This window comes from Poecilia mexicana, unplaced genomic scaffold (assembly GCF_051168715.1).
Source record: "Poecilia mexicana isolate PSO_F unplaced genomic scaffold, ASM5116871v1 scaffold_11, whole genome shotgun sequence".
Classification (NCBI taxonomy): Eukaryota; Metazoa; Chordata; class Actinopteri; order Cyprinodontiformes; family Poeciliidae; genus Poecilia; species Poecilia mexicana.
The window spans coordinates 26,702,909-26,724,466 of record NW_028263380.1 but is presented as its reverse complement, the minus strand read 5'-3'; the positions used below and the strand labels follow the sequence as shown (position 1 = coordinate 26,724,466).

Here is a 21,558-nt window from a genome sequence, read left to right as displayed (position 1 = left end):
AATCCGTCGCTGCAGTAATCTGTAATGCTACTGGATGTGTCTTACGTCCAGCGGTTAGTTTCTAAGAAATGATGGATGTTTCCAGGCTGTTGGCCTCAGAGTACCAGGTGAGTCTGACGGAGGCTCCTGAAGCGCATGCCGGCTTTACGGCTGCAGGACGTTGGTACCGTGTTACCTACAAATCTCTCTTATCTGTGCTTCCAACTCTCTAAGTGACCTTTGACCTCTTGCCTCTATCTGAGTCACATGCACACTGAGAATTTATGACAGCTGCTAGCAGAAACATCTTCCAAGATGTTCTCTGGATGAATACTGTGCTGCTGATGCGGCCCTGATGGGCTTATCGCCATGACGACCATACTGAGCGCATAATTAGGGATTATCATCCTGAATGAGACTGACAGGAGGAACTCAACTGGACTTTAATTGAGCCATTCTGACACAGAAACATGCCCGTTTCCCTCTTCTCCCCCACAGCATGATGCTGCCAAGGAGATGGTGGAGTCAGGGTTAGTTTTCCTCCATATTTAATATATTTTAGGAGGGTAACACTAAATACCCCTGGCTAATTTAGATTTAGAATAATTTTAAATTTTTGAATACTTATTGATTTTATCAATAAAGGCCACGTTGAATATTATTAATGTCTAAGAACTTCTGTTCAACTAAAATCAGAAGTTATAAGGCAGCATTTAAGCTAAACAAATGTAATAATTATGGAATACTGAATAAAAAGTGAGAAAAGTCTAAAAGTAGATTTTTTTTATGTGTTTTAAAACCATGTGGAAGTTTGGGAACCGTTGCTGGTTTAGTCCAAATATCTCAGACTGAACCGTGAGAAATCAAACCATCTTCGTCTGCAGGACAGATTCATGCAGATATTTTGGTCTCCAGAACCGATCCGGTTTTCTTTGTTTCCTTCGGCATGAGAAGGAATCTGTTTTGGTTTGAGTTTATGGTGAAAGAGGCTGTGAATGCCTTCAGCCCAGCATGCCCTGCATTCCTCCGGCTGTTCTCTAATACTTGATCACATTTATTGCTTCAAAGTTTCCATTTGGGGGAAACGTCGCCACAGAGCAGATTGTTCTGCTGATTTATGAGCTTCACAGGAATCTCAGACGTCTGGAGGGTCTGAAGCTCAGATCATCGTGTTTAACAACCCGGTCACCTGAAGTCTTATCAAACCCGATGACATGCCCCGGGAGCCCATAAACTTCCTGAATTTGTGCTGCCGGTCGTTAAATCTTTTGTTGCTGCAGTAGCAGATTGGGTCAGCGCCGGGACACAGAGGAGGAGGAAGGAGTGGAGCAGGAAGAGAAGAAAGACAAAAGCGTCTGAAAGAGCCGATAAGAGCCGATCTGAACTCTGAACCCGGCCCGTCTGTAGGCGGCGAGCCTGAGGAAACAGAGGAAATCAGCTGCAGGCCTCCCAGAACCCCGGCGCTCTGGTCCCAGTATGGTCCCAGTATGGAGGTACATCAAACCTCTGAGTCCGTTTCCACATCAGAACCTCTGAACCACATCAAGAGGAAACAACTGGATGAGCTGGAAGGAACTGGGACATGAAAACCAGCAGAACCTTTCCTTGTGGCTACTGGCCTTAACGTACAGTCATTACTGGGAAGACTGGTTCAGCAGCTGGGAACCAGCCTCACTTCTACTCATGTCCCTCCAATAAAATTTAGTTCAGGACTGAAATATTTTTATTTTCTGATCCTGTTCGGTTTATTCAGTTTGTTTGAATTCAGGTAGGTCCAGTTCAAACTATTAAACCCAACTGGACTCACGTTCCTGTCCAGTTCAACCGATTAAACCCAGTTTTCATCAAATACTAAATATACATTTAAACAATTCACTCCACTTTAATAAGTTTCGTTTCTGTCAAAATGAATTTTAGTACAGTTCATCTCTGTTTTTCACATTCAATAAATTAAAATCCAATTTAATCAGTAGCAAATATTTAAATTAAAATCCATTCAAACCACTTCTACTCCATTCATTCCAGTTTGTCCAAATATAATAGAGCTTAATTCAAACCAACCCAAATCAATGCTCATTCATTCAGTCCAATAATATCATAACACCTTTTTCTGATCAATTTAATTCATTTATAACCTAGTTTTAATCGAATAAAGACTGAAATCAAACTCAGGACGATCCAGTTAAATCCAGTCCGACACAATTACCCCCAACGAGGCAGTTCTGATCAGATCAGTTATTATCCAGTTCAATTCTGTGATTTGTTTGTTTTTCCAGTTTATTTCAATTATAATCCGATTAAAATCCACAACGTTCAATCGACAGCAATTCATTCATGATCTTAACGTTAATCTGGCTAATTTTCCTATGAATAGATCCTAATTTAAACCTCTGATGATACACCTCTCTTCTGAACAGTCGAGTCTGAATCCAGTAAAATAATGTCCAGTAAGCAACGGGCTTTAACTGGACCGGTCTGTGGATTTTCGGTCAGCACAGTTGGCCTTTCTCAGGACTATCTCTTTAAATCACAGGAACAATCACCCTAAACTGATCCGTAGTCCTGATACACGTCCAGAACCTCATCTCATCCGCGCAGTAACAGGATTACAGCACAAAGCAGCAACTCATTAAAGACGCCGTTCATTTTCCACCTTAATACCAGCTCTGGGCTAAACCTGCAGGAGTGACTGACAGATGTGTCCTTTAAGCCGCCGCTGTGCAGCGAATCGAGCGCTAAGCTGCTGGCGCCGGCAGCCTGTTTATTCGGAAACACACCCAGCTCGTTTCTATGACGGCCGCAGTAGATCGTCTTAGAATCAAAAAGAGACCCTCAAGACGCCAAAAACTGACAGAGGATCTAATTACCATCCGTCTCCTGGAGGGCCGATCGCGTCTGAGGTGCTGGAACCAGTTAAACGCTTCAATAAACGAGGACATTTTCTCATCGTGTTTCAGCACAGACCTGCTGCTGAATTATGGTCATGATGGATGCAAGCGCTGCATCTTTGGATTTAAATGTCTTTAAAGTTTAGAGCCTCTTAACTTCTCCCTGAAATACCTAGAAAAATGCACACTGAGGGAAATTAGATGCAGTTCTTCAACCTTTTGGAGCACATGCAGAAAGAGTCAGACTTATTCCAGGGACTCTGCTCATTATTACAAAGTCTCAAATTCCTTTATAAAAAAATTAAGGCCTTAGAATGTCTGAAATTCATTAAAAATGTAAGTTAGCCTCAAATATCTTAATCACAGATCTTAAGTTTTGTCGTGGCGGGACAAAATTTATTCCATGTAGTTTATTTTTCTTGTGGGTCAAATGTTTGAATCACACGCAGACATCTTCACGAAAACATGGACATGTATGAGTTAATGATGATTTGTTGACAATATTCAGAAAATATTGTGGTAAAGTGGAAAGCCTGTAATTCTGCTTCAACAAATGCATGAAAAAGCAGCCAAAAAGAAACCTGGAAAACTGTTGATAAAGATTAAGAGACGATGATGAAGGAAACGTTTCCCTCTACTCTTCACTCCAGCAGCTGCTTTTGTTAATGAGACATTTATCAAGCACTAATCAGAGAAATCAGCGGGTCCAGCCTCTCGTTAAAATGAAAACCTGGAAATTATCGTCTCTCATCCTGAACCTAATAAATCAACACTCAGACTGACAGATTACCTGATAAAGAGAGCAGTGGTTATGGTTAGCTGAGGGAAATGAAAATGACTCGCCTTGCTGTGTGTGCTCTCGGCAGCCAGGGTGCTTCTCGGTGGGACTTGGTAGATGTCCTGTCCTCCAGGAACCTGGTAGATTCCCTGCGGCTGCTTGTAGAGGCCCTGGGCCCCCGAAGTCGCCGTCTGTTGGAGGCTCTGAGGTGGCGACTGGGCGGCGGCGGTGGCCGATGGCTGGGCCTCGAACATCGGGCCGATCAGCAGCTTCAGGCGGTTGCCGGGGGCGATCCCCTGGCGGCCATGCAGAGAGCAGAGCCACCATCCTTCCAGTCCGCCTGTGTTCTGCTCGATGACGGTCAGGATGTCCCCCTTCCTGAAAGCCAGCTCCTCGGGAGACTCCGGCACGTTGTCGTACAACGCTTTGGCCATCAGGTTCTGCACAGACAGATCGCAGTTCTTTAGGGTTATCACCACCAAGAAGGAACAGCTTTGGGTTTCTGCACCAAAGGGTCAGTATTTTGGGAAATGGCTGCCTAAATACATTTTCCATTTTAGGAGCTGTTAAACCAATCAGAGCCCAGCTTGAGGTTTTCAAGAGTCCTAGTCCAAGTCTGAGAACAGACACTAGAGGTTTTCCACAGCTTTTCCCAAAGGAGGGATGGACTCTGGTTGGATATACAAGGTGACGATCACTTGGACCATCAGCTCTACAACGGTTCCTGGGCTAACATGAGTGAATCTGGATGAAACCTCAATTAACTTTTGTTTTACTGTCGGACCATCTGCTTCATGGCATTTTTTAAAACTGTTAGGCTGATTTATGCATCCAGTTTCTAGTTAACCAGCTCCAGAGTTCAGAATTATCCAGAAATAGGGAATAAAGGCATTATTATTCAGAGAAAGTTCACCTCCAGATTTTAAACACCGAACTGACTTCTTGGCTTTTAAACCAAACCTGAACTTGGAGGGCTGCTCTTATCCCACGCACCGCTTCAGGAAACGGTTTCTCCAAAGGTCTGACGAGGGTCCAGGGATAATAACTGAAACCCAGAGATCCTGCAGATAGGCAAAGCCCTTGAGCACGGCGCCGCCGGTGCTGCTGGGTCTGAGCGAGGCATTTAAGCCTAATTACCGCAGTAAATGCATCAGTTCTTGAGCCTTTTTTAACCAGTGAAGGAGGAAACTGCATGAATACTTCTTTTGAACCTTCAGCTCTTTGCAGCTGTCCAACAGTCGTGGACTTTACCCTGCATGCTCCATTAAGAGCAATTAGGAAATACGTGACTTGCTCAAGGGCACGTCGACTGTAGATATGAAGAGAGATGTACAGCCAACACTTTTATATTTAACTCAACTATAAGCAGACCTTTTGTTGTTTCCTGAAAGTCCAAATTAAAACACAAAGTGTGACAGTTTGTTGGACCCTTTTTACTCCCCGATTGACCAGAAATGTAAATTTTCATTTATTAAAGTCAGCTCCTGAGTCAGAAAGACAGGAAAAGGAACATTTTGACTGTGGTAATCAGGAAGTTTTCTTTGTGGCTGCTGCTGGTTTGAGGCTTTCTTGAACCTTTGTTGGCCTTCCTCTTTTCTGCCAGTCTAATTAATCCATGTAGTTCCCATGTAAAACTCACGGCCGTTATCTCCCACTCCGTATCAGGCCAGGGTCTCTCTGCCTATTGTCTGATCCCAGCCAGTATCATCCGCCCCATAACCACTCTGAGCTGGACCCTGGGGTGGAGGCCGCTGGCCAGTGGGGGCAGAGACGTAGGGGTCACCTCGAGGAAGCAAATACTGGTTCCTCTGATAGCTGGTGCAATTTAGAGAAAAACTGCTTTAACATCAAGATTATTTGATTTAACTGCATCCTAAGAGTGCCAGGCACTGTTGTGTTGCTCAGACTGGCGACTCTTGAACAGCAGAACATTTTAGACCAGACTTTCTCCAATTCTTTGGATTTTAAAACTGATCCTGCTTGGAATACACATGGCAGAGTTTTACAGTTATTGGCCTATTTTCAAAACCTAAGAGACTTGATGCATGATGATAAAATAAAATCTTAGGTATAACATGTTTGGTCGTACAGTTTGTGGTGCCCAGACAACATTCCATACGCAAACCGATTTCACTCACCAACCTTCAGGTGTCAGTTGGGAAATCTCACAAGATCAAACATGAGTTCAGAGTAAACAAACATGGCAATGGCAATAGTTTGCAGTAAATATCTACGTTAGCTGGACTTTCTGGTGTGCCATAGCAGTTCTTTTGTCTTCTGTACTCTGGATTCCTAGAATACAGAAGTGTCCATGTGTGGTGTCCTTGGGGAACACCACACATGCTGCAATATCAGGCAAAAACAGTCACACATGTTGAATGTCCCTGATTTTAGATCGGAGAGGTTCCAAAGAGGAGGAAATCTGGACAAAAATCGACATGAACCAGACATAAAGCCGTCTTTACTAATAGTTTTTTCTCAAACAGATTAAGCACCCGATGCCAGACCTGAGAGGTGCAACGTCACACAGCAGATCATCATGTTTCCTGTCTAGTAACCGGGTGATGGCACTAATATTTTTCTGTTTAAGCTGCACCCATTGAATGCAAAGCTGCAGGTCGACTCCTGAAAATCAACAGGATGCAGTCTGTCAAACCTACAGGTTCTCTGTGCAGGACACTCACAGCAGAAGTTAAATCAAGGAATCCACAGACGAAAGAACAGCCTTCATTATGCTTCTGCAACTCTGTAACCTGCTGCCAGTTTCACTAACACCATGCACATAGACTGAAACCAAAGCGGAAAAAGAGCTAAAAAAAACCCACCATTGCAATCGCTGTACTCGTGAGATGAAAGCTAGAAGGAGGAAGGTGTAAAGGAAACTCTGACCCATCACCCGCCTCGTCAGCCGCAACAATCTGCTCACCGTGCTTATTTAATCATGCAGTAGATATTGAACCTAAAGGGTGCTAAAGCCAAGACCATCTCTAACCACTCAGTTTACACCACTTTGGTTTTTTGCAACTGTTTGTTTTTATGCAGATGACACCATTTTAATTCTTTCTGGGGTTAAATTCACCAAATTTCTTGGCTAAAGTCCTCACCTTCTTAACTCAGTGGAATATTACTACAAAGGTAGCGCCAGTTTTCCACCAATTTTAAGTAAGAACCGGCTCTAAACTTGCACTGGAAACAGTTCTTTGGACAAATCCCATTAAGATATTTTAGATATGATCAGTAATTTTACCACTTAGGAAATCTGACATCAGGAATGAAGAGTATAAGCAAAAGTTTTCTATGCCTTTCTTCATGTTGAAGAGGAGTCTTTACTCTGGATACTTTTCAAGAAAATCTTACAAAAAAAAAACGTTCAAATTCTAAGTTACTCCTGAAGCCACAAATAACAGATTCTAATTCAGTAAACCAAAAATAGTGTTTCACAAGAACTTTACAACTGTGCAGATACCAGCAGGGATGTAAACACTTATTGAGTTTGTTGGGAGCAGTGATGATTACAGAGTCAAACAGCTGCGGGGAGGAAGGGAAGGACCTGCGGTAATACTACTTTATATGACTTTGGATGCAGAAAGATCTTCAACAGCGCCCCCTGCACTCACAAAGCCCTCAGCCCTCAGCAGGTAGTCAGCCGAGTCCTGACCAGTTTATTGTTCAGGTGAACACCCAGGCATTGATAAGAGTCCACTGTCTTAATGTCCACCATAAGCATATAAACAGAATCTGAAAGTCATATTTGCAAGATTTAGGGGAAACCTCAAGTAAGCACCTGAAATATCCATTACAATGAACCTTTTTAGCTCTTTGTAGGTCCACTTGGTAAATAATCCCAGTAAATGTTCTAGTTTTGGCCTGAAAATGAGTAACCGCCTCCCCAAAGTCCACATAAAAGGCCCTCGTAAAGCTCAAGAACTACACATCCAGACCACAGCAAGGAAAATGCAGTACGTATGGCTACAGGAGAGTATTCATTGGCAAACTGGCAGAACAAAAGTAGTCCCAGTCTCAGTCTCTGGTGAACACCTTCATTATCTTTGCCCCATAGTGTCAGACGTTTCTGATGAATTTCTGAAACTCTGTGACGTTGTTCAGACCAGCCAGCTTTGTTTTGAGTTTATAGAAAAACTCGCCCACCAAACGTAGGACCTCATCAGCTGTGATGAGTCTGGAGACCGCAGAGATCCCAAAGGAAATGGTCTGACACATTTTCACAGCTTCTCACTGCGGTTCTTTTTTTATTAGGGAGGTAAACAGAACAGACGACGTCACTTGATGAATCACCGTCACTTTTATAGCATCTCTGCAGATGGTGAATGGTGGATTTCAAAGATGATATCTGAGGCTTGGTGTGAAGCAGTAAACATGACCTTTAGCTGGTCTGAACTGGTTGTTGGCTGTAAAAACAACAGATCTGTCTGAAGATCTATCGATCTGAGCTGCTATGCTAACAAACCTGTTTGGGTTTGAGTCCAGATGTTCAAATCAGAACCGAGTAAACAATCCAATGTTTGCATGGTCCTAACAGTGTTTAGATCTCCATCTAAGGAAGCCCAAACTGTTGGAGGCAAACCAAACTAGAGCACCTAATGGGTCAACTATATAGAGGCATCCAGATCAGGGTTAATCTTATGGTTTTTCAAATATTTGACAAATCTAACAAACAATGGCTCACTGGTTCTGTTTTAGAGAAACGAGTGGCATGAGGAAATGAGAGGATGGGGTACACCCTGGACAGGTCGTCAGTCCACCTGAAGAAAACCCACGCATGTAAACTCCATGCAGAAAGACCCAGGTTCAGCAGCCGCTGGACAAACAGAAAATGAATCTACCCATGTAGAAATGACTGGAGAGGAAACCAGCACACCTGTCTGCTTTTTAAGATTTTAAGTTTGTCGGACAATTTTCAGAACCTGAGACCCAACACATGACAATAAAAAATTGTAGGAATTACAGATTTAGTCCTAGAGTTACAACACAGCACACATGAAGCACTTTCAACTGTATTCACCATGTCACCATGTCTCCAGAGCAACCATTAGACTCCTCTTTGGTCTCCTACCATCACAAAAGCAAACAGGTGGACTTTGCTGAACTGGAACTAGGAGGTATGGTCCTTTCTGATTGGTCGAGTTTGTAGTAAAATCAGAAAACAGTGGCAGGATGTAGAGTGATTTGAGGAAATTAATCCAACTGAAACTTCCTTTAGTACAGGAAGAAATGGACCTGACTCTGATCCGATGTCTGCGTCAACACAGACGGTACCGGTGTGTTCTGATTGGCTCCAGCTCTGCTTGAACCTTTCCAGAAATAAAGGACGGCCGTTGCGTAACGAACCCCACCTTTTTCTTTCAGCAAGCGTTCTGGGTGGTTTCCTCTCATCAGGATGAAGGCGGCTTTGGCTGAAGATTTCTCCAAACACACAACCCAGGTTCCCATGGCAACCAGCGCTCTTCTGTTTTGAGCCCAAACAAACAACCTGCTCCTAAAAGCGGCGGTCCGTTCCACCGAGAAGGTGGGGGGGCGTCGGCGGGACGGAACAGGCCGCACCGCTGCAGCACGTGTCCCGGCGGTGGTTCACACACTCTCATCTGGCCTCGTTTCTGCGCCTCAATATAGAACATAATTATAGTAATGACGGTAATGAGGAACTGATGACTTTTCCGAGCCGCTCCGTGGAGTGAGGCCTGCTGCGGGTGAAAGCCAGTTCAGATAAATGGGCCGTGTGAAGGTTCTGGTCGGGCAGGCTCTTGGGAAGCTGTTCCGAGCTCAGGCCGTTTTCGTAACCGGCTGCCATGTGTTAACATCTTTACACCACAGAGGCTTTAGAGGGGACGTGACACAATACAGCCAATAACGCCTTACGCAACCAACCATAAATCAATACAGCACAAAGAGTCGCAACCGACTGTAAACAAGCAATGCTTTGTCGCTGAGGGCAGAGCAGAAGGCAAAGTTTCTGGCTACCTGGTCTGAGATCACACAGGCTCTGATAAAACCTCACCAGAATGAGGTTTTATCAGAGCCTCTGTCATCAGGTTCGGTTATTTACATTCAAAAATGAGACATTATTCTAAAGAATATCATCTGAAAGCTCATTGGCACCCGATCAGCTTCTTCACCATGTTGTTCATAACGCCGGCACGCCCAGAGCTCTGCAGCATTGGGTTAAAACCACAGAAATGAGAACATCAGCGGAAGTTTTGCTCATTTAGCGGTTTTAAAGCCTCTGACTGCAAAAGAACAGTGAATTGACAGATAAACATCATCAGTGACTCAGTTATTATCTGGCTTATTTTTATGAATCAGACTGACTTTCATCAAGACTGCCCCAGATATTTCACTAAGTAATCTTCTCCAAAAGCTTTTAGTGCAATAAATACAGCATAAATGTTAATGCACTATTCGCGATGCTCTAGAAAATCTAACAAGATTTTCTTCAGGAATTCTAAAACATTAGAGATAAAATTAATTGTCTCCCACTTGCGGATGTAGCTTGTGCGTCAGATTTACGGGTGTACCAGAAACGTGAACATGAAGGTTCCACCCAGGTCTTTTTTTATGAAAAGAAAAGTGATTAATTGCATCAAAATTTTTAACAGGTAAAATCTTTGAAATTTATCAATTAAAGTTAACGCATTAGAAATGCACCACAGGCAGCATGTAGATGGATGCAAGCGGGAGCTGTTTCATGCAAATTTTGAGCAAACTTTTAAAATGTTACAAAAAAGAAAGGCAATGTAGATTTGTTTTCATCTACTGGTAAATGTAAAGTGTATTTTCATCAGATGTTGATTAGGGCTGTGTAATAATATCGATTTTGCGATATATATCGATATTTTCTTTCCTAGAAAAAATCGATATTCATCCCCAAGTATCGTAGCATCCAACTGTCACCTGTCTCACTCACTGCTTGCTTCGCCGGGAGAGTGATTAGGTCATCAGGCTTAGAGCGATTCCTTCAGATGTTAAGTGTCAAGGTTAAAAAGGTATCAAACTATTCAGAGCAGGTGCTTGGTGCACTTTATTTACTTTACAAATGCATGTAAGCTACGGTTTGTACTGTTTCAATTAAAAGAAACATGTTTTCTCACCACTTCTTTGATTCATTTTGTCCAGCTGTTGACTTTAAGTCTGTGTCCATGTCCAACCAGAGCCAGGTATTGTGTAGTTGGTGCTTTTAATCAGTTTTCAGTTAAATTAATTCAATCCAACTCTATAACAGTCACAAAATGTCACCAAAATCACTCTGTCCCTCTAAAATCTTTCAGAAAATCGCAAAAGTGTATTGAATTGTCTCGTTTGCTAAATATTGCAATATATATCATATTGTGAGCAGAATATTGTGTATCGTATCGTGAGATTATTGTATCACTACAGCCCTAATGTTGATGCTACGTATGATGGTAGTAAACAGGAAGTAGAGGTTGCTAACTAACATGGAAAAAGAGTCCTGCCCTCCACCTGGAAGTTTGGACTTAGAAAATTCTCAGAGTTTGGTGCCTCTGGTAAGGCACCGAGCCTCCAGTGAATGAGAGCGTTCACTATGTTAGAACTTATTCAGCAAATGTGTTTCCACCTCCGCTTTAGCACATTAACTCTTTTTCATAAAAGCTAAAAACCATCTCAAGTGAGCATAAAAATGTCTTTTGCAAAATTGAAAAAGTTAATTTGAATTTTGCTGCTTCCATCTACTTTTTTCTAATGCGATGCTTAAAATGCACAATAAAACATTATGAAAGCACGGTTAGAATAGGAACAAGTCTGAATCAGGTGTGATCAATGCCTTTCTGCCAAATGGTGCAAACAGTAGCGCTGCTCCCTGCTTCATGTTCTCTCTGTGCATGCAGGGGTTCTCTCTGGGTACTCCAGCTTCCTCCCACACTCCAAAAACATGACTGATCGTTTAACTGGTCGGTCTAAATTACCCTGAAGGACTAGTGGGTATAGCAGACTGCATGAGTAAAACTCCAAAAATACTCGATAGAGATATTCTGTTTGATATTTACAAGTAATAAATGGATGGCAACTTGAAACCTTCTGCGGTAAAGATTAAATATCAGCTCCTGCAGAAGGAAGAGCTCGCTGCTCAGAGGAAATCACTTCAATGTTGATCTTTACGTCACTTTTGGCCTTTCAGGCGTTTAAACTGGAGAACAGAGAAAGCTCCTGTCAGTGTGAGCATAAAAAGCCGCCTTTGTCCCCAGAGTAAACATGACTGGGCCCCGCTGGCTGCAGAGGAAACCTCCACGCCCTGCAGTGTCAGAGCGGCAGGTCCGCAGCAGGATGTGAAGCTGAGCCACAAACTGATCGCTGCAGCGTAATCATGACGAGAGGAGGGAGTTTCCCTGGCAACAGAGCAACATACGCAGCTGTAATCTGTATGTTCAGGAGCCAAGTCATGACGTGGGTAAACTCTCTGTCCCACATCTTCACCCACTTTACTCTGAATCATTTATTTACATCCAGTCTCCTGCCTTTAAAGAGGCAGCAGCAGCTTTTAGCTCAGTTCAGCTTAAAATCTTCACCTGTAAAACTGCTTCAGTCTCTCCAGATGTTTTCATCTGCAGCAGGAAAACCTGAAATATGAAATTTAGTCTGAAAATATCTCCTCTTGTTCAACTTTTATCCAGATTCTGCTCTAACTGTAAATTACCATGAGTATCAACACATGAGCTAATTAGGCTGTGCTGGGTTTTCTAATATCTTACTAAATATAACAGCAATGAAACATGAAATTCTAAATTAGAGTTTCAGACGTTAAAAGCCCCGAAAGAGCAGCAGTTTACGCAATTCCATACAATCGTCTCCAAAGACCAGAAAGTCAACAAATCAGGAGAAAATCTGAGTCAATAATCAATACAAACAAAAGAGTTCAGAGGACGGATGAAGAAAATGCACTTTGCTTTGTTTTCTGGTCATTCTTCTGTTGGTTTGGACTTTTTCACCCCGAACGTATATCAGCTTTCACACGCAGTCGGATGTTTTCTGTTCACCTTAAGGAATTTGTCATTGAGACTTTTTTATTACGCAGAAGCAGGTGGACATTTCAGGTCCACTGATTTTTTTCTCTTTTTTTATAATTTATCACAAAATTCCAGTAATATATAATATTTCTAAAGCAAAAAAAAAAAATCAATTTTAGTGTCCAGCTGTCATCGCTAACCTCCACGGATACCAGGGCCCCACAGCGGTATGTTGCCAAATAAAAGGACAAAAATATGAAAAAATATTAGAAATAATAACCTGTGCCTAATCTCACTACTACTTCTCATTACATGGTCGTGCTAAAGGAAGAATTTCTGTTTGTTCTTTTTGTAAAGTGTTTTGAAATTCTCAGCTGTTTCTGAATTCAGGTTTTTAAACGGGAACGACTTTCATATGTGTCGTGTTATAAAGAGTCCCTCTGCTGGGTTCCTGCTGTCAGTCTGGAGCCGTTAAACTTCTGATGAAACAGGACGTTTGCTCTGCTGCAACGCCCTCAGTCACAGGAAACAATCCAGGCTCAGCAGGTTCTTCTTCCCCTCATTTTGTGTTTTTCTGCTGATTTTACAACCACATAAACTCCAAGGTAGTCTTCCCTCCTCTCCCTGCAGCTCTTCCTGCAAACAGACCGGACTCCGCTCCGTCTCTCTAAGCTGTCATTAGGTCCTGAGGAAACAACGATTCATCCTGGGACTTCAGCGGGAAGACATTAAATCTGCGACAGACGTCTGTCCTGAAGTGATTTACAGCTTGGATGATGATCTGAGAGCCTCCCTGCAGGATTATTTCCCAGCTTCATGGCGATGCCAGGCGAGGTTGCGCCTCAGCATCATGGTAACCCTTGGAGACCAACAGTAATCCCCGCGGGGGGGCATTAGCTGACATGTGAAATATGTTGAGTGGTATCTCCGCGGGGCCACATTGGATGGTTTAGCATACAGGAATCCCCAATGAGCCGGAGATTCACTGCAGTGTCCCTCTGATTTCACGCTATGCAGAGATGTCAGAGACACAAAGACGAGACCGCCAAGTCCGTCTGGGATGAATCCCTCAACATTCCCACTTTTATCAGGACAACAAACAACCGGCTCTGTAATCACTCAGAGGGAGTTCAGGGTGTTTGACATGAGACGCATGGAAAACCAGAGGGATCTGGGTCGATATCTGAAGCTGGACAGAAAACATTTAAACTACGTAACTTTACTGTATAACTATATAACGCATCGACGCGTAAAAATAAAACTAGAAGGAAATGCCTTGGAGGTTCCTTGGCAGAGTTAAGCCTGGTTCACTTCACACAAGATTTAAAAATTATCGGCTGATTTTCAAAACCTGAGACCCGAAACACGGTGATGAAATATTATAAAAGATTGGTTCTACAGTTGCAGCAAACCACTTACAAACCGATTTTACTCACCGACATTAGATGTCAGGCGGGAAATCTCACAGAACTTTGAGCCCAAATGTGAGTTCAGAGAAATAAATATGACCAACCAGACAGAAGCAATGGGGATAGTCTGTGGACGATTAACGGAGAAAAAAACGATACAAAGACCTCTCCAACATTCTCTGGACTTTCTGCTTCACCCTGGCAGCTGTTTTGTCTTCTGGGATCCGCTCCATGTTTCCATCACATTCATCGGCAATTCCACATGTTGAATATCCCAGATTTTAGAACAGAGCGGATAGGACCGGATAGCTCTGAGCACATAGCAGGAATGTCCACTACGATTATCTTTAGAGCCATCTGGATAATCAGAGCGTTCTTCAGATCGCCAGACAGGGAAAACCATGTGAAATTGGTTTCAGCAGGTTTGATTCCAACTGAAAGCTTCAAAGCTGGTTGAGAGAAAATCATCCAATTCCCACGCCTGGTCAATACTTCGGTGCATTTCTGGTAAAAAGAAAAAAAAAAACTTCTTATGAAAGTTTTAGACCCGTTTTGGTCCGGTATCAGTGCCTACAACTCAACAGAACCTGACTGTTGACCTAACACACCTCCGTTATCATCCTTGCTTTTCTGTAGATGAGCTGAAAGATGCTGCTTGTAGGAAAATGGGTCAAACAGCAGCAGGAAACACGACTGGTTAACCTGCAGGCAAACCGCTTTCAGCATTATTCTGTTCATATGTAGTCAGAAAAATTTAATTTTAGTCCAATTCTGCCCAGGTTTCAGTCATGACACCAAACCTTCCTTCCAGGCACTTTTAAACCGATCAGAACCGCTAAACCTTTTTCTGCTGCTTTTGTCACTGACACAGGAGCTGAGATGCTTCTTGGCCACATTACAGGTTTGATCATTTAGTGTGAAACTGTTGGTTTGGCGGGTCGACCTCTGGTTTCCTCTGAGCTGAAAACAAGCGTCTCATTCAGGAACCGCTGCTCCGACACGTAAACACTGAAGCAGACAGGAGCAGAAAAGAATCGGCTCGTTAACAATGTAAAGGGGGCACCTTGAAACAATCGGTGCATCTTCTGGACCAGCCTCCCATGAACCATCGCCTGGAATGCTCTTATTCTCCCAGGGAGCTCCTCGACCCCCCACCCCCACCCCCTCTTTCATTTCTGCAGCCCCTTTCAGCACCACCTCCTCCTCCTCGCTCTCAGAACAATGTCAACTCTCCTCCAACTATGTTGGCCCACTGCCTGAAGTCTGAACCCAAGAAACTCAGAGGGAAACACTGAGTTTGGGTTCGCCTAATCGCTCCTCCTGGCTGTGACTGTGTAGCTATTTCTGCAACACTGACATCATCTGCAGAGAATGAGAAGGTTCCAGGGAAACCAGATCCCAACGTCACCATGTTCAAACTGAATCACCTCGATCTGAGCCTCACAGCAGCAGAAACACTCAAAATCTGGGTTTCATGTGATGTTTGGGTGTTTTCAGTGATAAGTGTGTTGTGACCTTTGTTTCATCATTTCTAAGCATATTTTGAAGTATTGCTTCAAGGTTGATGGAAATGGCAATATACTAAATTGTTTTCTCAATTTTGCAAAAATGTTTTTATACTCACTCAATATGGTTTTTTGGATTTTCTGAAAAAGAGCTAATGAACACACATTTGCAGAATATGCTCCGATGTCTGGCGCCTTTCGCTATCCTTCACTGATTCGCTGAACCCAAAGATAAGGAAGACTGTAGATGTTAGCTTCTGCGGTAGTGCTAAGATGGAAGATGGCTTCCACTGTGCGTATTAATGCATATTAAGGTACATTTGGTGTTTTAACTGTTAAAATAGGCAGAAGTGTTTTCATGAGTTTCAACTATTCGCAGATTTTAGCAATTCATGGGCAGCTGTGGTCCCAAACGCCAAGATATACCATAGATGGATGGATGGATGGGTGGGTGGATGGGTGGGTGGGTGGGTGGGTGGATGGATGGATGGATGGATGGATGGATGGATGGATGGGTGGGTGGGTGGGTGGATGGATGGATGGATGGATGGATGGATGGGTGGGTGGGTGGATGGGTGGGTGGATGGGTGGGTGGGTGGATGGATGGATGGATGGGTGGGTGGGTGGGTGGGTGGGTGGGTGGATGGATGGATGGATGGATGGGTGGGTGGATGGATGGGTGGGTGGGTGGATGGGTGGGTGGGTGGATGGATGGATGGATGGATGGGTGGATGGATGGATGGATGGATGGATGGATGGATGGATGGATGGATGGATGGATGGGTGGGTGGGTGGATGGATGGATGGATGGATGGATGGATGGATGGATGGATGGATGGATGGATGGGTGGATGGATGGATGGATGGATGGATGGATGGATGGATGGATGGATGGGTGGATGGATGGATGGATGGAGTTAAACATAAAGAATAGAGTTGTGAACTCCCATCTCCTCTCATTTAATTTCTTTTTCTGGATTTTTTTACCCATATTTATCTTTAAGGTTTTATTTCTCATAAACTCCTGAATTGTGAATGATCGTCTGTTCGTGTCTCTGTGGATCAGCCTGGATGGACGTAGGAAATTCTGACCCTCTTTAACTGATCTGGGAGCAGCTGGAACCCGATAATCCTGCTGGACTCCTCTGGCGATGCGGTGTGACGAGAGCGTGTTTATTATCAGCAGAGGGTGTTCATCGGCTTCCACTGATCAGTCTCCCTGTTTACCATGACCACGGTCACCATGGAGACGCTCACACCCAAACCATCCTCCTCCTCCTGCTGGCCTGTGATTAGGGTGCAGGCAACAGGGCCGTGACTCAGCAGGGCTGGGATGAAGGTCCTGGATCCAGCAACCCAGAGAGGAAACCTTGAAGCTCCTGGTGTTTGATATGAAGCCCAGCTGGCCTCTGGCTGGTTAAAATGTCTGGGATAAAAACTCAGAAACCTGCACTAACAATATCAGGGCTGTCCAAAGTGTGGCCTGCGGGCCTTATGGGACCCAAAAATGGTGCAAATTTGGTCCTCCAGCACAGGAAGTAGAAGAAGATGGATCAGTTTTCACTGACAAAATGTTGAAGTGGAAAATATTCAGTAGAAAACTAAGAACTCATCTATTATCTCCTTTTTGGCTTTCATTTTAGTTTAGCAGTAAATACAACCACAAACATCCAGCGGTTCTGACTGAAACCATGTCTGGGCGCGACCCGTTTATTAAGCTACGATAAGTATAGAAAGCTTTTTCACAGAAAGACTGACACACTTCCTGTTCTTGTTTCTACCAATGTAGTTTTATCTATGTTACAGTAATATCTATATAATAGAAAATAAATTTCATGCCTTCTTTTAATAATCGTCTTAATTTAAAGTGCTGCTCACATCCCTTTTTTCCAAAAATATACTTTCATTATTTGTTTTTCTCTAGTGGAAGCCAGAAATTAGCAGTATAATTATTTGAATTTCTAACTTCAAATCCATTTTTGGCAGCTCTGACAGCTCCAGCAGTATGCTAGAGGCTATGAACTGCAGAAACAGAGAACTTTCAGTTATGCAAACACCAAAGATGCATCAAATTGAGAAAAGTGGATGATGAAGATGATCAGGACAACATCTTCATCATCCACGTTTCATAACAGAAAAATGGCCGACGTGCATCGACTGCGGCCATCTTCTGGGCCCGTCTGCTTCAGTCGCAGGTTTGTTTAAACCAGAACAAAGTTGAACTCTGATCAGATAATAAGGATCCGGTGCAGGAAGTTGAGCTGAGCTCTCCTGTAATGAACTGTAAAGAACCGTTCATTCACTTTCCAACCATTATATGCACTGATAAATTGGCCCAGATTTCCTTAATTTGGGAGCCTGGCGATCAGCCGATACGTACAAGTGAAACTGATCTTACCTGCCTTCACAAAGGTCTTAAAATCAGTCGCTGTGACCCGCCCACCAGGCCACGTCTGCACTTTGTAGTTATTTAGTAAAGCATCGTAAAAACTGGACCGAATTCCTCACTGCACTGGATTAACACCTTTCACCCCGATACAATCTGGAATCAGATTAGCTGAAGAGAAATATCACCATTTCTCCATAAAACATGGCCACAGACCTCGACCAATCACAGCACGCCTCCCAGAGCTCTGTACCAGAGGGAACGGCGAACCCGGGCTTCCCAAAGTTCTTATATTGTCATGTCAAGCCGGGTCGCCCCGGGAATTTGTTTAAAAACAAACTAAAATGAGTCCCAATGTTTTCCTTCAACGAAGATAGATCCAGTTAAATCTATCTCCTTCATTTTTGTCGTTTCCTCCTTGTTTTGGTGATTTCCTCGTAGGCGTACGTTCCAGTACCGTCTCCATGGCAACGTCTGAACATCCCACCTTGTAACAAAATGGAGGCCAGCAGCCAGCAGACTTTCTTAGTTTTTAAATAGACTCTGAATCCTAGTAAATAAGAATTGTGATTCTTACATGAGTCCGTTTTTTTCTCCCCTAATATTTTGCGGCTTTTCTGGTTACGGGTTGAAATCAGGATCGTCTCGTCAGGTTTTTACAGATCTGTGCTCAGCTGCCTGGCCTTTTACACAGTTCTGTTTTAAACTGTTTTCCTGCAGCATCTAGGCTGAGAGAAATAAACAATTACCAACAGGTTGTGGATCATTTCCAACAACCGTGAGAATAGCATGATAAGCTAACCACAAGCTGCGCTATTTTAAATGTCGATTTCACCCTAACCCCAGCTGCACCTGCAGGCGATTCTCACCGTTTGTAATATTTAGCCAAAACATAAGTGTTATTTATATCTTCAAACAAATTAGCTTTTAATTTTCAATCTTTAGCTGGAAATTTCATCATAATTTAGGTTTTTTGTGTAATTTGATCACAAATATCAAACTAGGTCAATACTTTTCCCTTAAAGAACAAAGGAAAGGCCGAGACTTTTCTACAGTTAATAGAGACTTTAATAAGTCTGACAGTATTTTTACAAAAATGTTTCCAGAACATGTTTTTTATGACAGGCAAAACTGTTTAAAACATATTTATCTGTTAAGATGAAGAACTGTCACATTAATATAACACTTGTTATATTAACTGTTAGCTTCAAGAAGTATTAATCTAAATGTAATCTGGATTTTGGAAACAAATAATAAAACTATTACAACTATTGATGAAAGTCATTAATAATTATTAAACTGTTGACAGAGTAGAAAACAGCTGCCATTACTGTAGTTTTTCAGTTTTGTATTGTCTGCAGAGATCTTTGTTTTTCTTTCACCAAAGACCTAGAAGTAAACCTCAGTTTGAGTTCACTAACTTAAAAAAAACAACATTTTTCTGCCTCTGCTGCAGTTTACTGAGGTTCTGGATGGCGTCACATATATTTCCAGGCTTTAACTCTCATCATCCAGCCCACATGATTATAGGTTGGTTCCTGCAGCTGGCCACGCCAAAGTAAAACCTGAGTCCAGGCCCGGACTCTGCTCCTGTTTTTAGTTTTTAACATGGGGGCCCTGGTGGCTCCACGCTCCAACTGGGGGGAGTTTTTTCATATTTGCGCCTCTGCTGGCAGCAAATTTAAACCTGCGCTCTGAACCACATCAGCTGCAGTTTGAAAAACTGTCATCGTTTCCTTTGTGAAGTTCCTCCTTTGTTTTCAAAAATCTGTTCGTATTTTAAAGGTTTGGGACTTTAAAAATCAAATCTCAAGCAGAAACTCAGCAGAAATATTTCTGACAGAAGCGGCGGCAGAAAGTAACCAATCGCGTACTTACTTTATATTTCATCCTGCTTCTTGTCCAAATCCAAAAAAATATCACAAATATCCGGTTTATGACGACCAGCAGCGACTCATGTAAAAGACAGCAGACCGGAGGAAGTTCGTCTTTCAGTTACCGATCCATCCGCTGCCACATCCACGGAGAAACACGCAGAAATCCGTCTGAGAGGCGCAGCACCGCTTTCTGCTCCGCTCCGACCGGACTGTTGCTCCACACCGACTGGCTGCGGCGCTCCGCTGCTCACACGGCCGCTGATTGGTCAGCGCGACATTCTGATCCCACCCACTACTCCGTCCGCTACAAATATGACGTCACCCTAAAATAAGTCAGTAAAAGTAACAAAATAAAAGCTCACAGTAAAATCCACCGTATAAATCGCCATATTTTGAAAAAAAAAAGGCATATTCTGTTAATAAAAAATAAAGATGAATTATAATTTATATTGAAATGAACTTTTAAAAATGTAAAAAAAAAAAGTTAGATTCAATTTTTTTGCTGCTTTTTATTAATTGATATTAATAATCAATGATTATTATAATCAATTATTATGATTGTCTTTTACACATATCCAGAACAGAGTAATACTTAATAGATTAGAATATTATTGAAAAGTTCATTTATGTCATTAAGTGAAACATATAGATTAACTCCACACAGATAAATGTTTTAAATTTTTCATTTCTATTGTTATATTCTGCTTTCAACTATAAAAACACAAAAACATTATAACATCGGATCAATAAAAACATTTTATCACAGAACTGCAGGCATAATGAGATGCTTAATATCTGCTTAATGGTTTTCAGAATGTACTTTTGTTGAAAGTAACTGTTTAGTTAGAATAAAACAATATATTTATAAATTATAATATTTAAAACATGTCTTATTGGTCAGAAGAACTTAAATGCATAACTTTTGAAATGTAATAGCAAAGCAGATATTGCACACATTAACACCGGGATGACATTTGTTTCTCAAGATATTCTGCAGCTAAAATAAATATTTATTATATTTTTATTTTCTTGTCTTGAAAGAGCTTCAACTAAATCATATTAAATATAACAGGAATGAACATCTGTTATTATTGTCATCATAAGGTCAAGCTTGTGGACAATTAGCCAATAACAAACATGTGGTCACTCAATGTTTTAGTGGTTTTTATTATTCAGGAGTCAACAATCAAAGTAAAAACTGGCTAAATACAAAGTCTAGCTCTTCAGTCACTGACGTTTCCAAACTTTCAGCTTCTGTTGAAAAACTTTTAATCCAAAACTAAAATGTTATTAATAATGTGACATCCTCTAATTATCTGTGAACAGCGAGCCGGCAGTTATCTTCTGCATGATCTTTCTGACGACAGATCAGGAAGTTCAGTAGGTTTATTTCAAACTGTGAAGGAAGTGAGTTTATGCAGCACATTTCATCTGCACGGAAACACAGAATGATTTCACAGAAACCTGCAACACCAGATAGTGGCTTCTGACACTTCTGTTATCTGCTACAGGGCCAGCCTGCAGCGCTTCTACTGCTGCAGCTCTTCTACTGCTGCAGCTCTTCTACTGCTGCAGTTCTACTACTGTTGCAGCTCTTCTACTGCTGCAGCTCTTCTTCTACTGCTGCAGCTCTACTGCAGTTCTTCTGCTGCAGCAGCTCTTCTACTGCTGCAGCTCTTCCACTGCTGCAGCTCTTCTACTGCTGCAGCTCTACTACTGTTGCAGCTCTACTACTGTTGCAGCTCTTCTTCTACTGCT

The 21,558-nt window shown here is 42.4% G+C and overlaps 1 protein-coding gene across 1 annotated transcript in view; it reads right to left on the bottom strand.

Moving 5' to 3' along the window:
* nedd9 (neural precursor cell expressed, developmentally down-regulated 9) overlaps positions 1-20,097 on the bottom strand; it is a 30,812-nt gene extending 10,715 nt beyond the window's left edge. The window contains exons 1-2 of the mRNA XM_014996745.2: positions 19,802-20,097; positions 3,711-4,085 (exon numbers count right to left, since the gene is read on the bottom strand). Of these exons, the coding sequence (XP_014852231.2) occupies positions 3,711-4,085; positions 19,802-19,813 (387 nt within the window). The 5' untranslated portion in view covers positions 19,814-20,097. The remainder of the gene's footprint in view (positions 1-3,710; positions 4,086-19,801) is intronic.
* Positions 20,098-21,558: the final 1,461 nt, after the last annotated feature.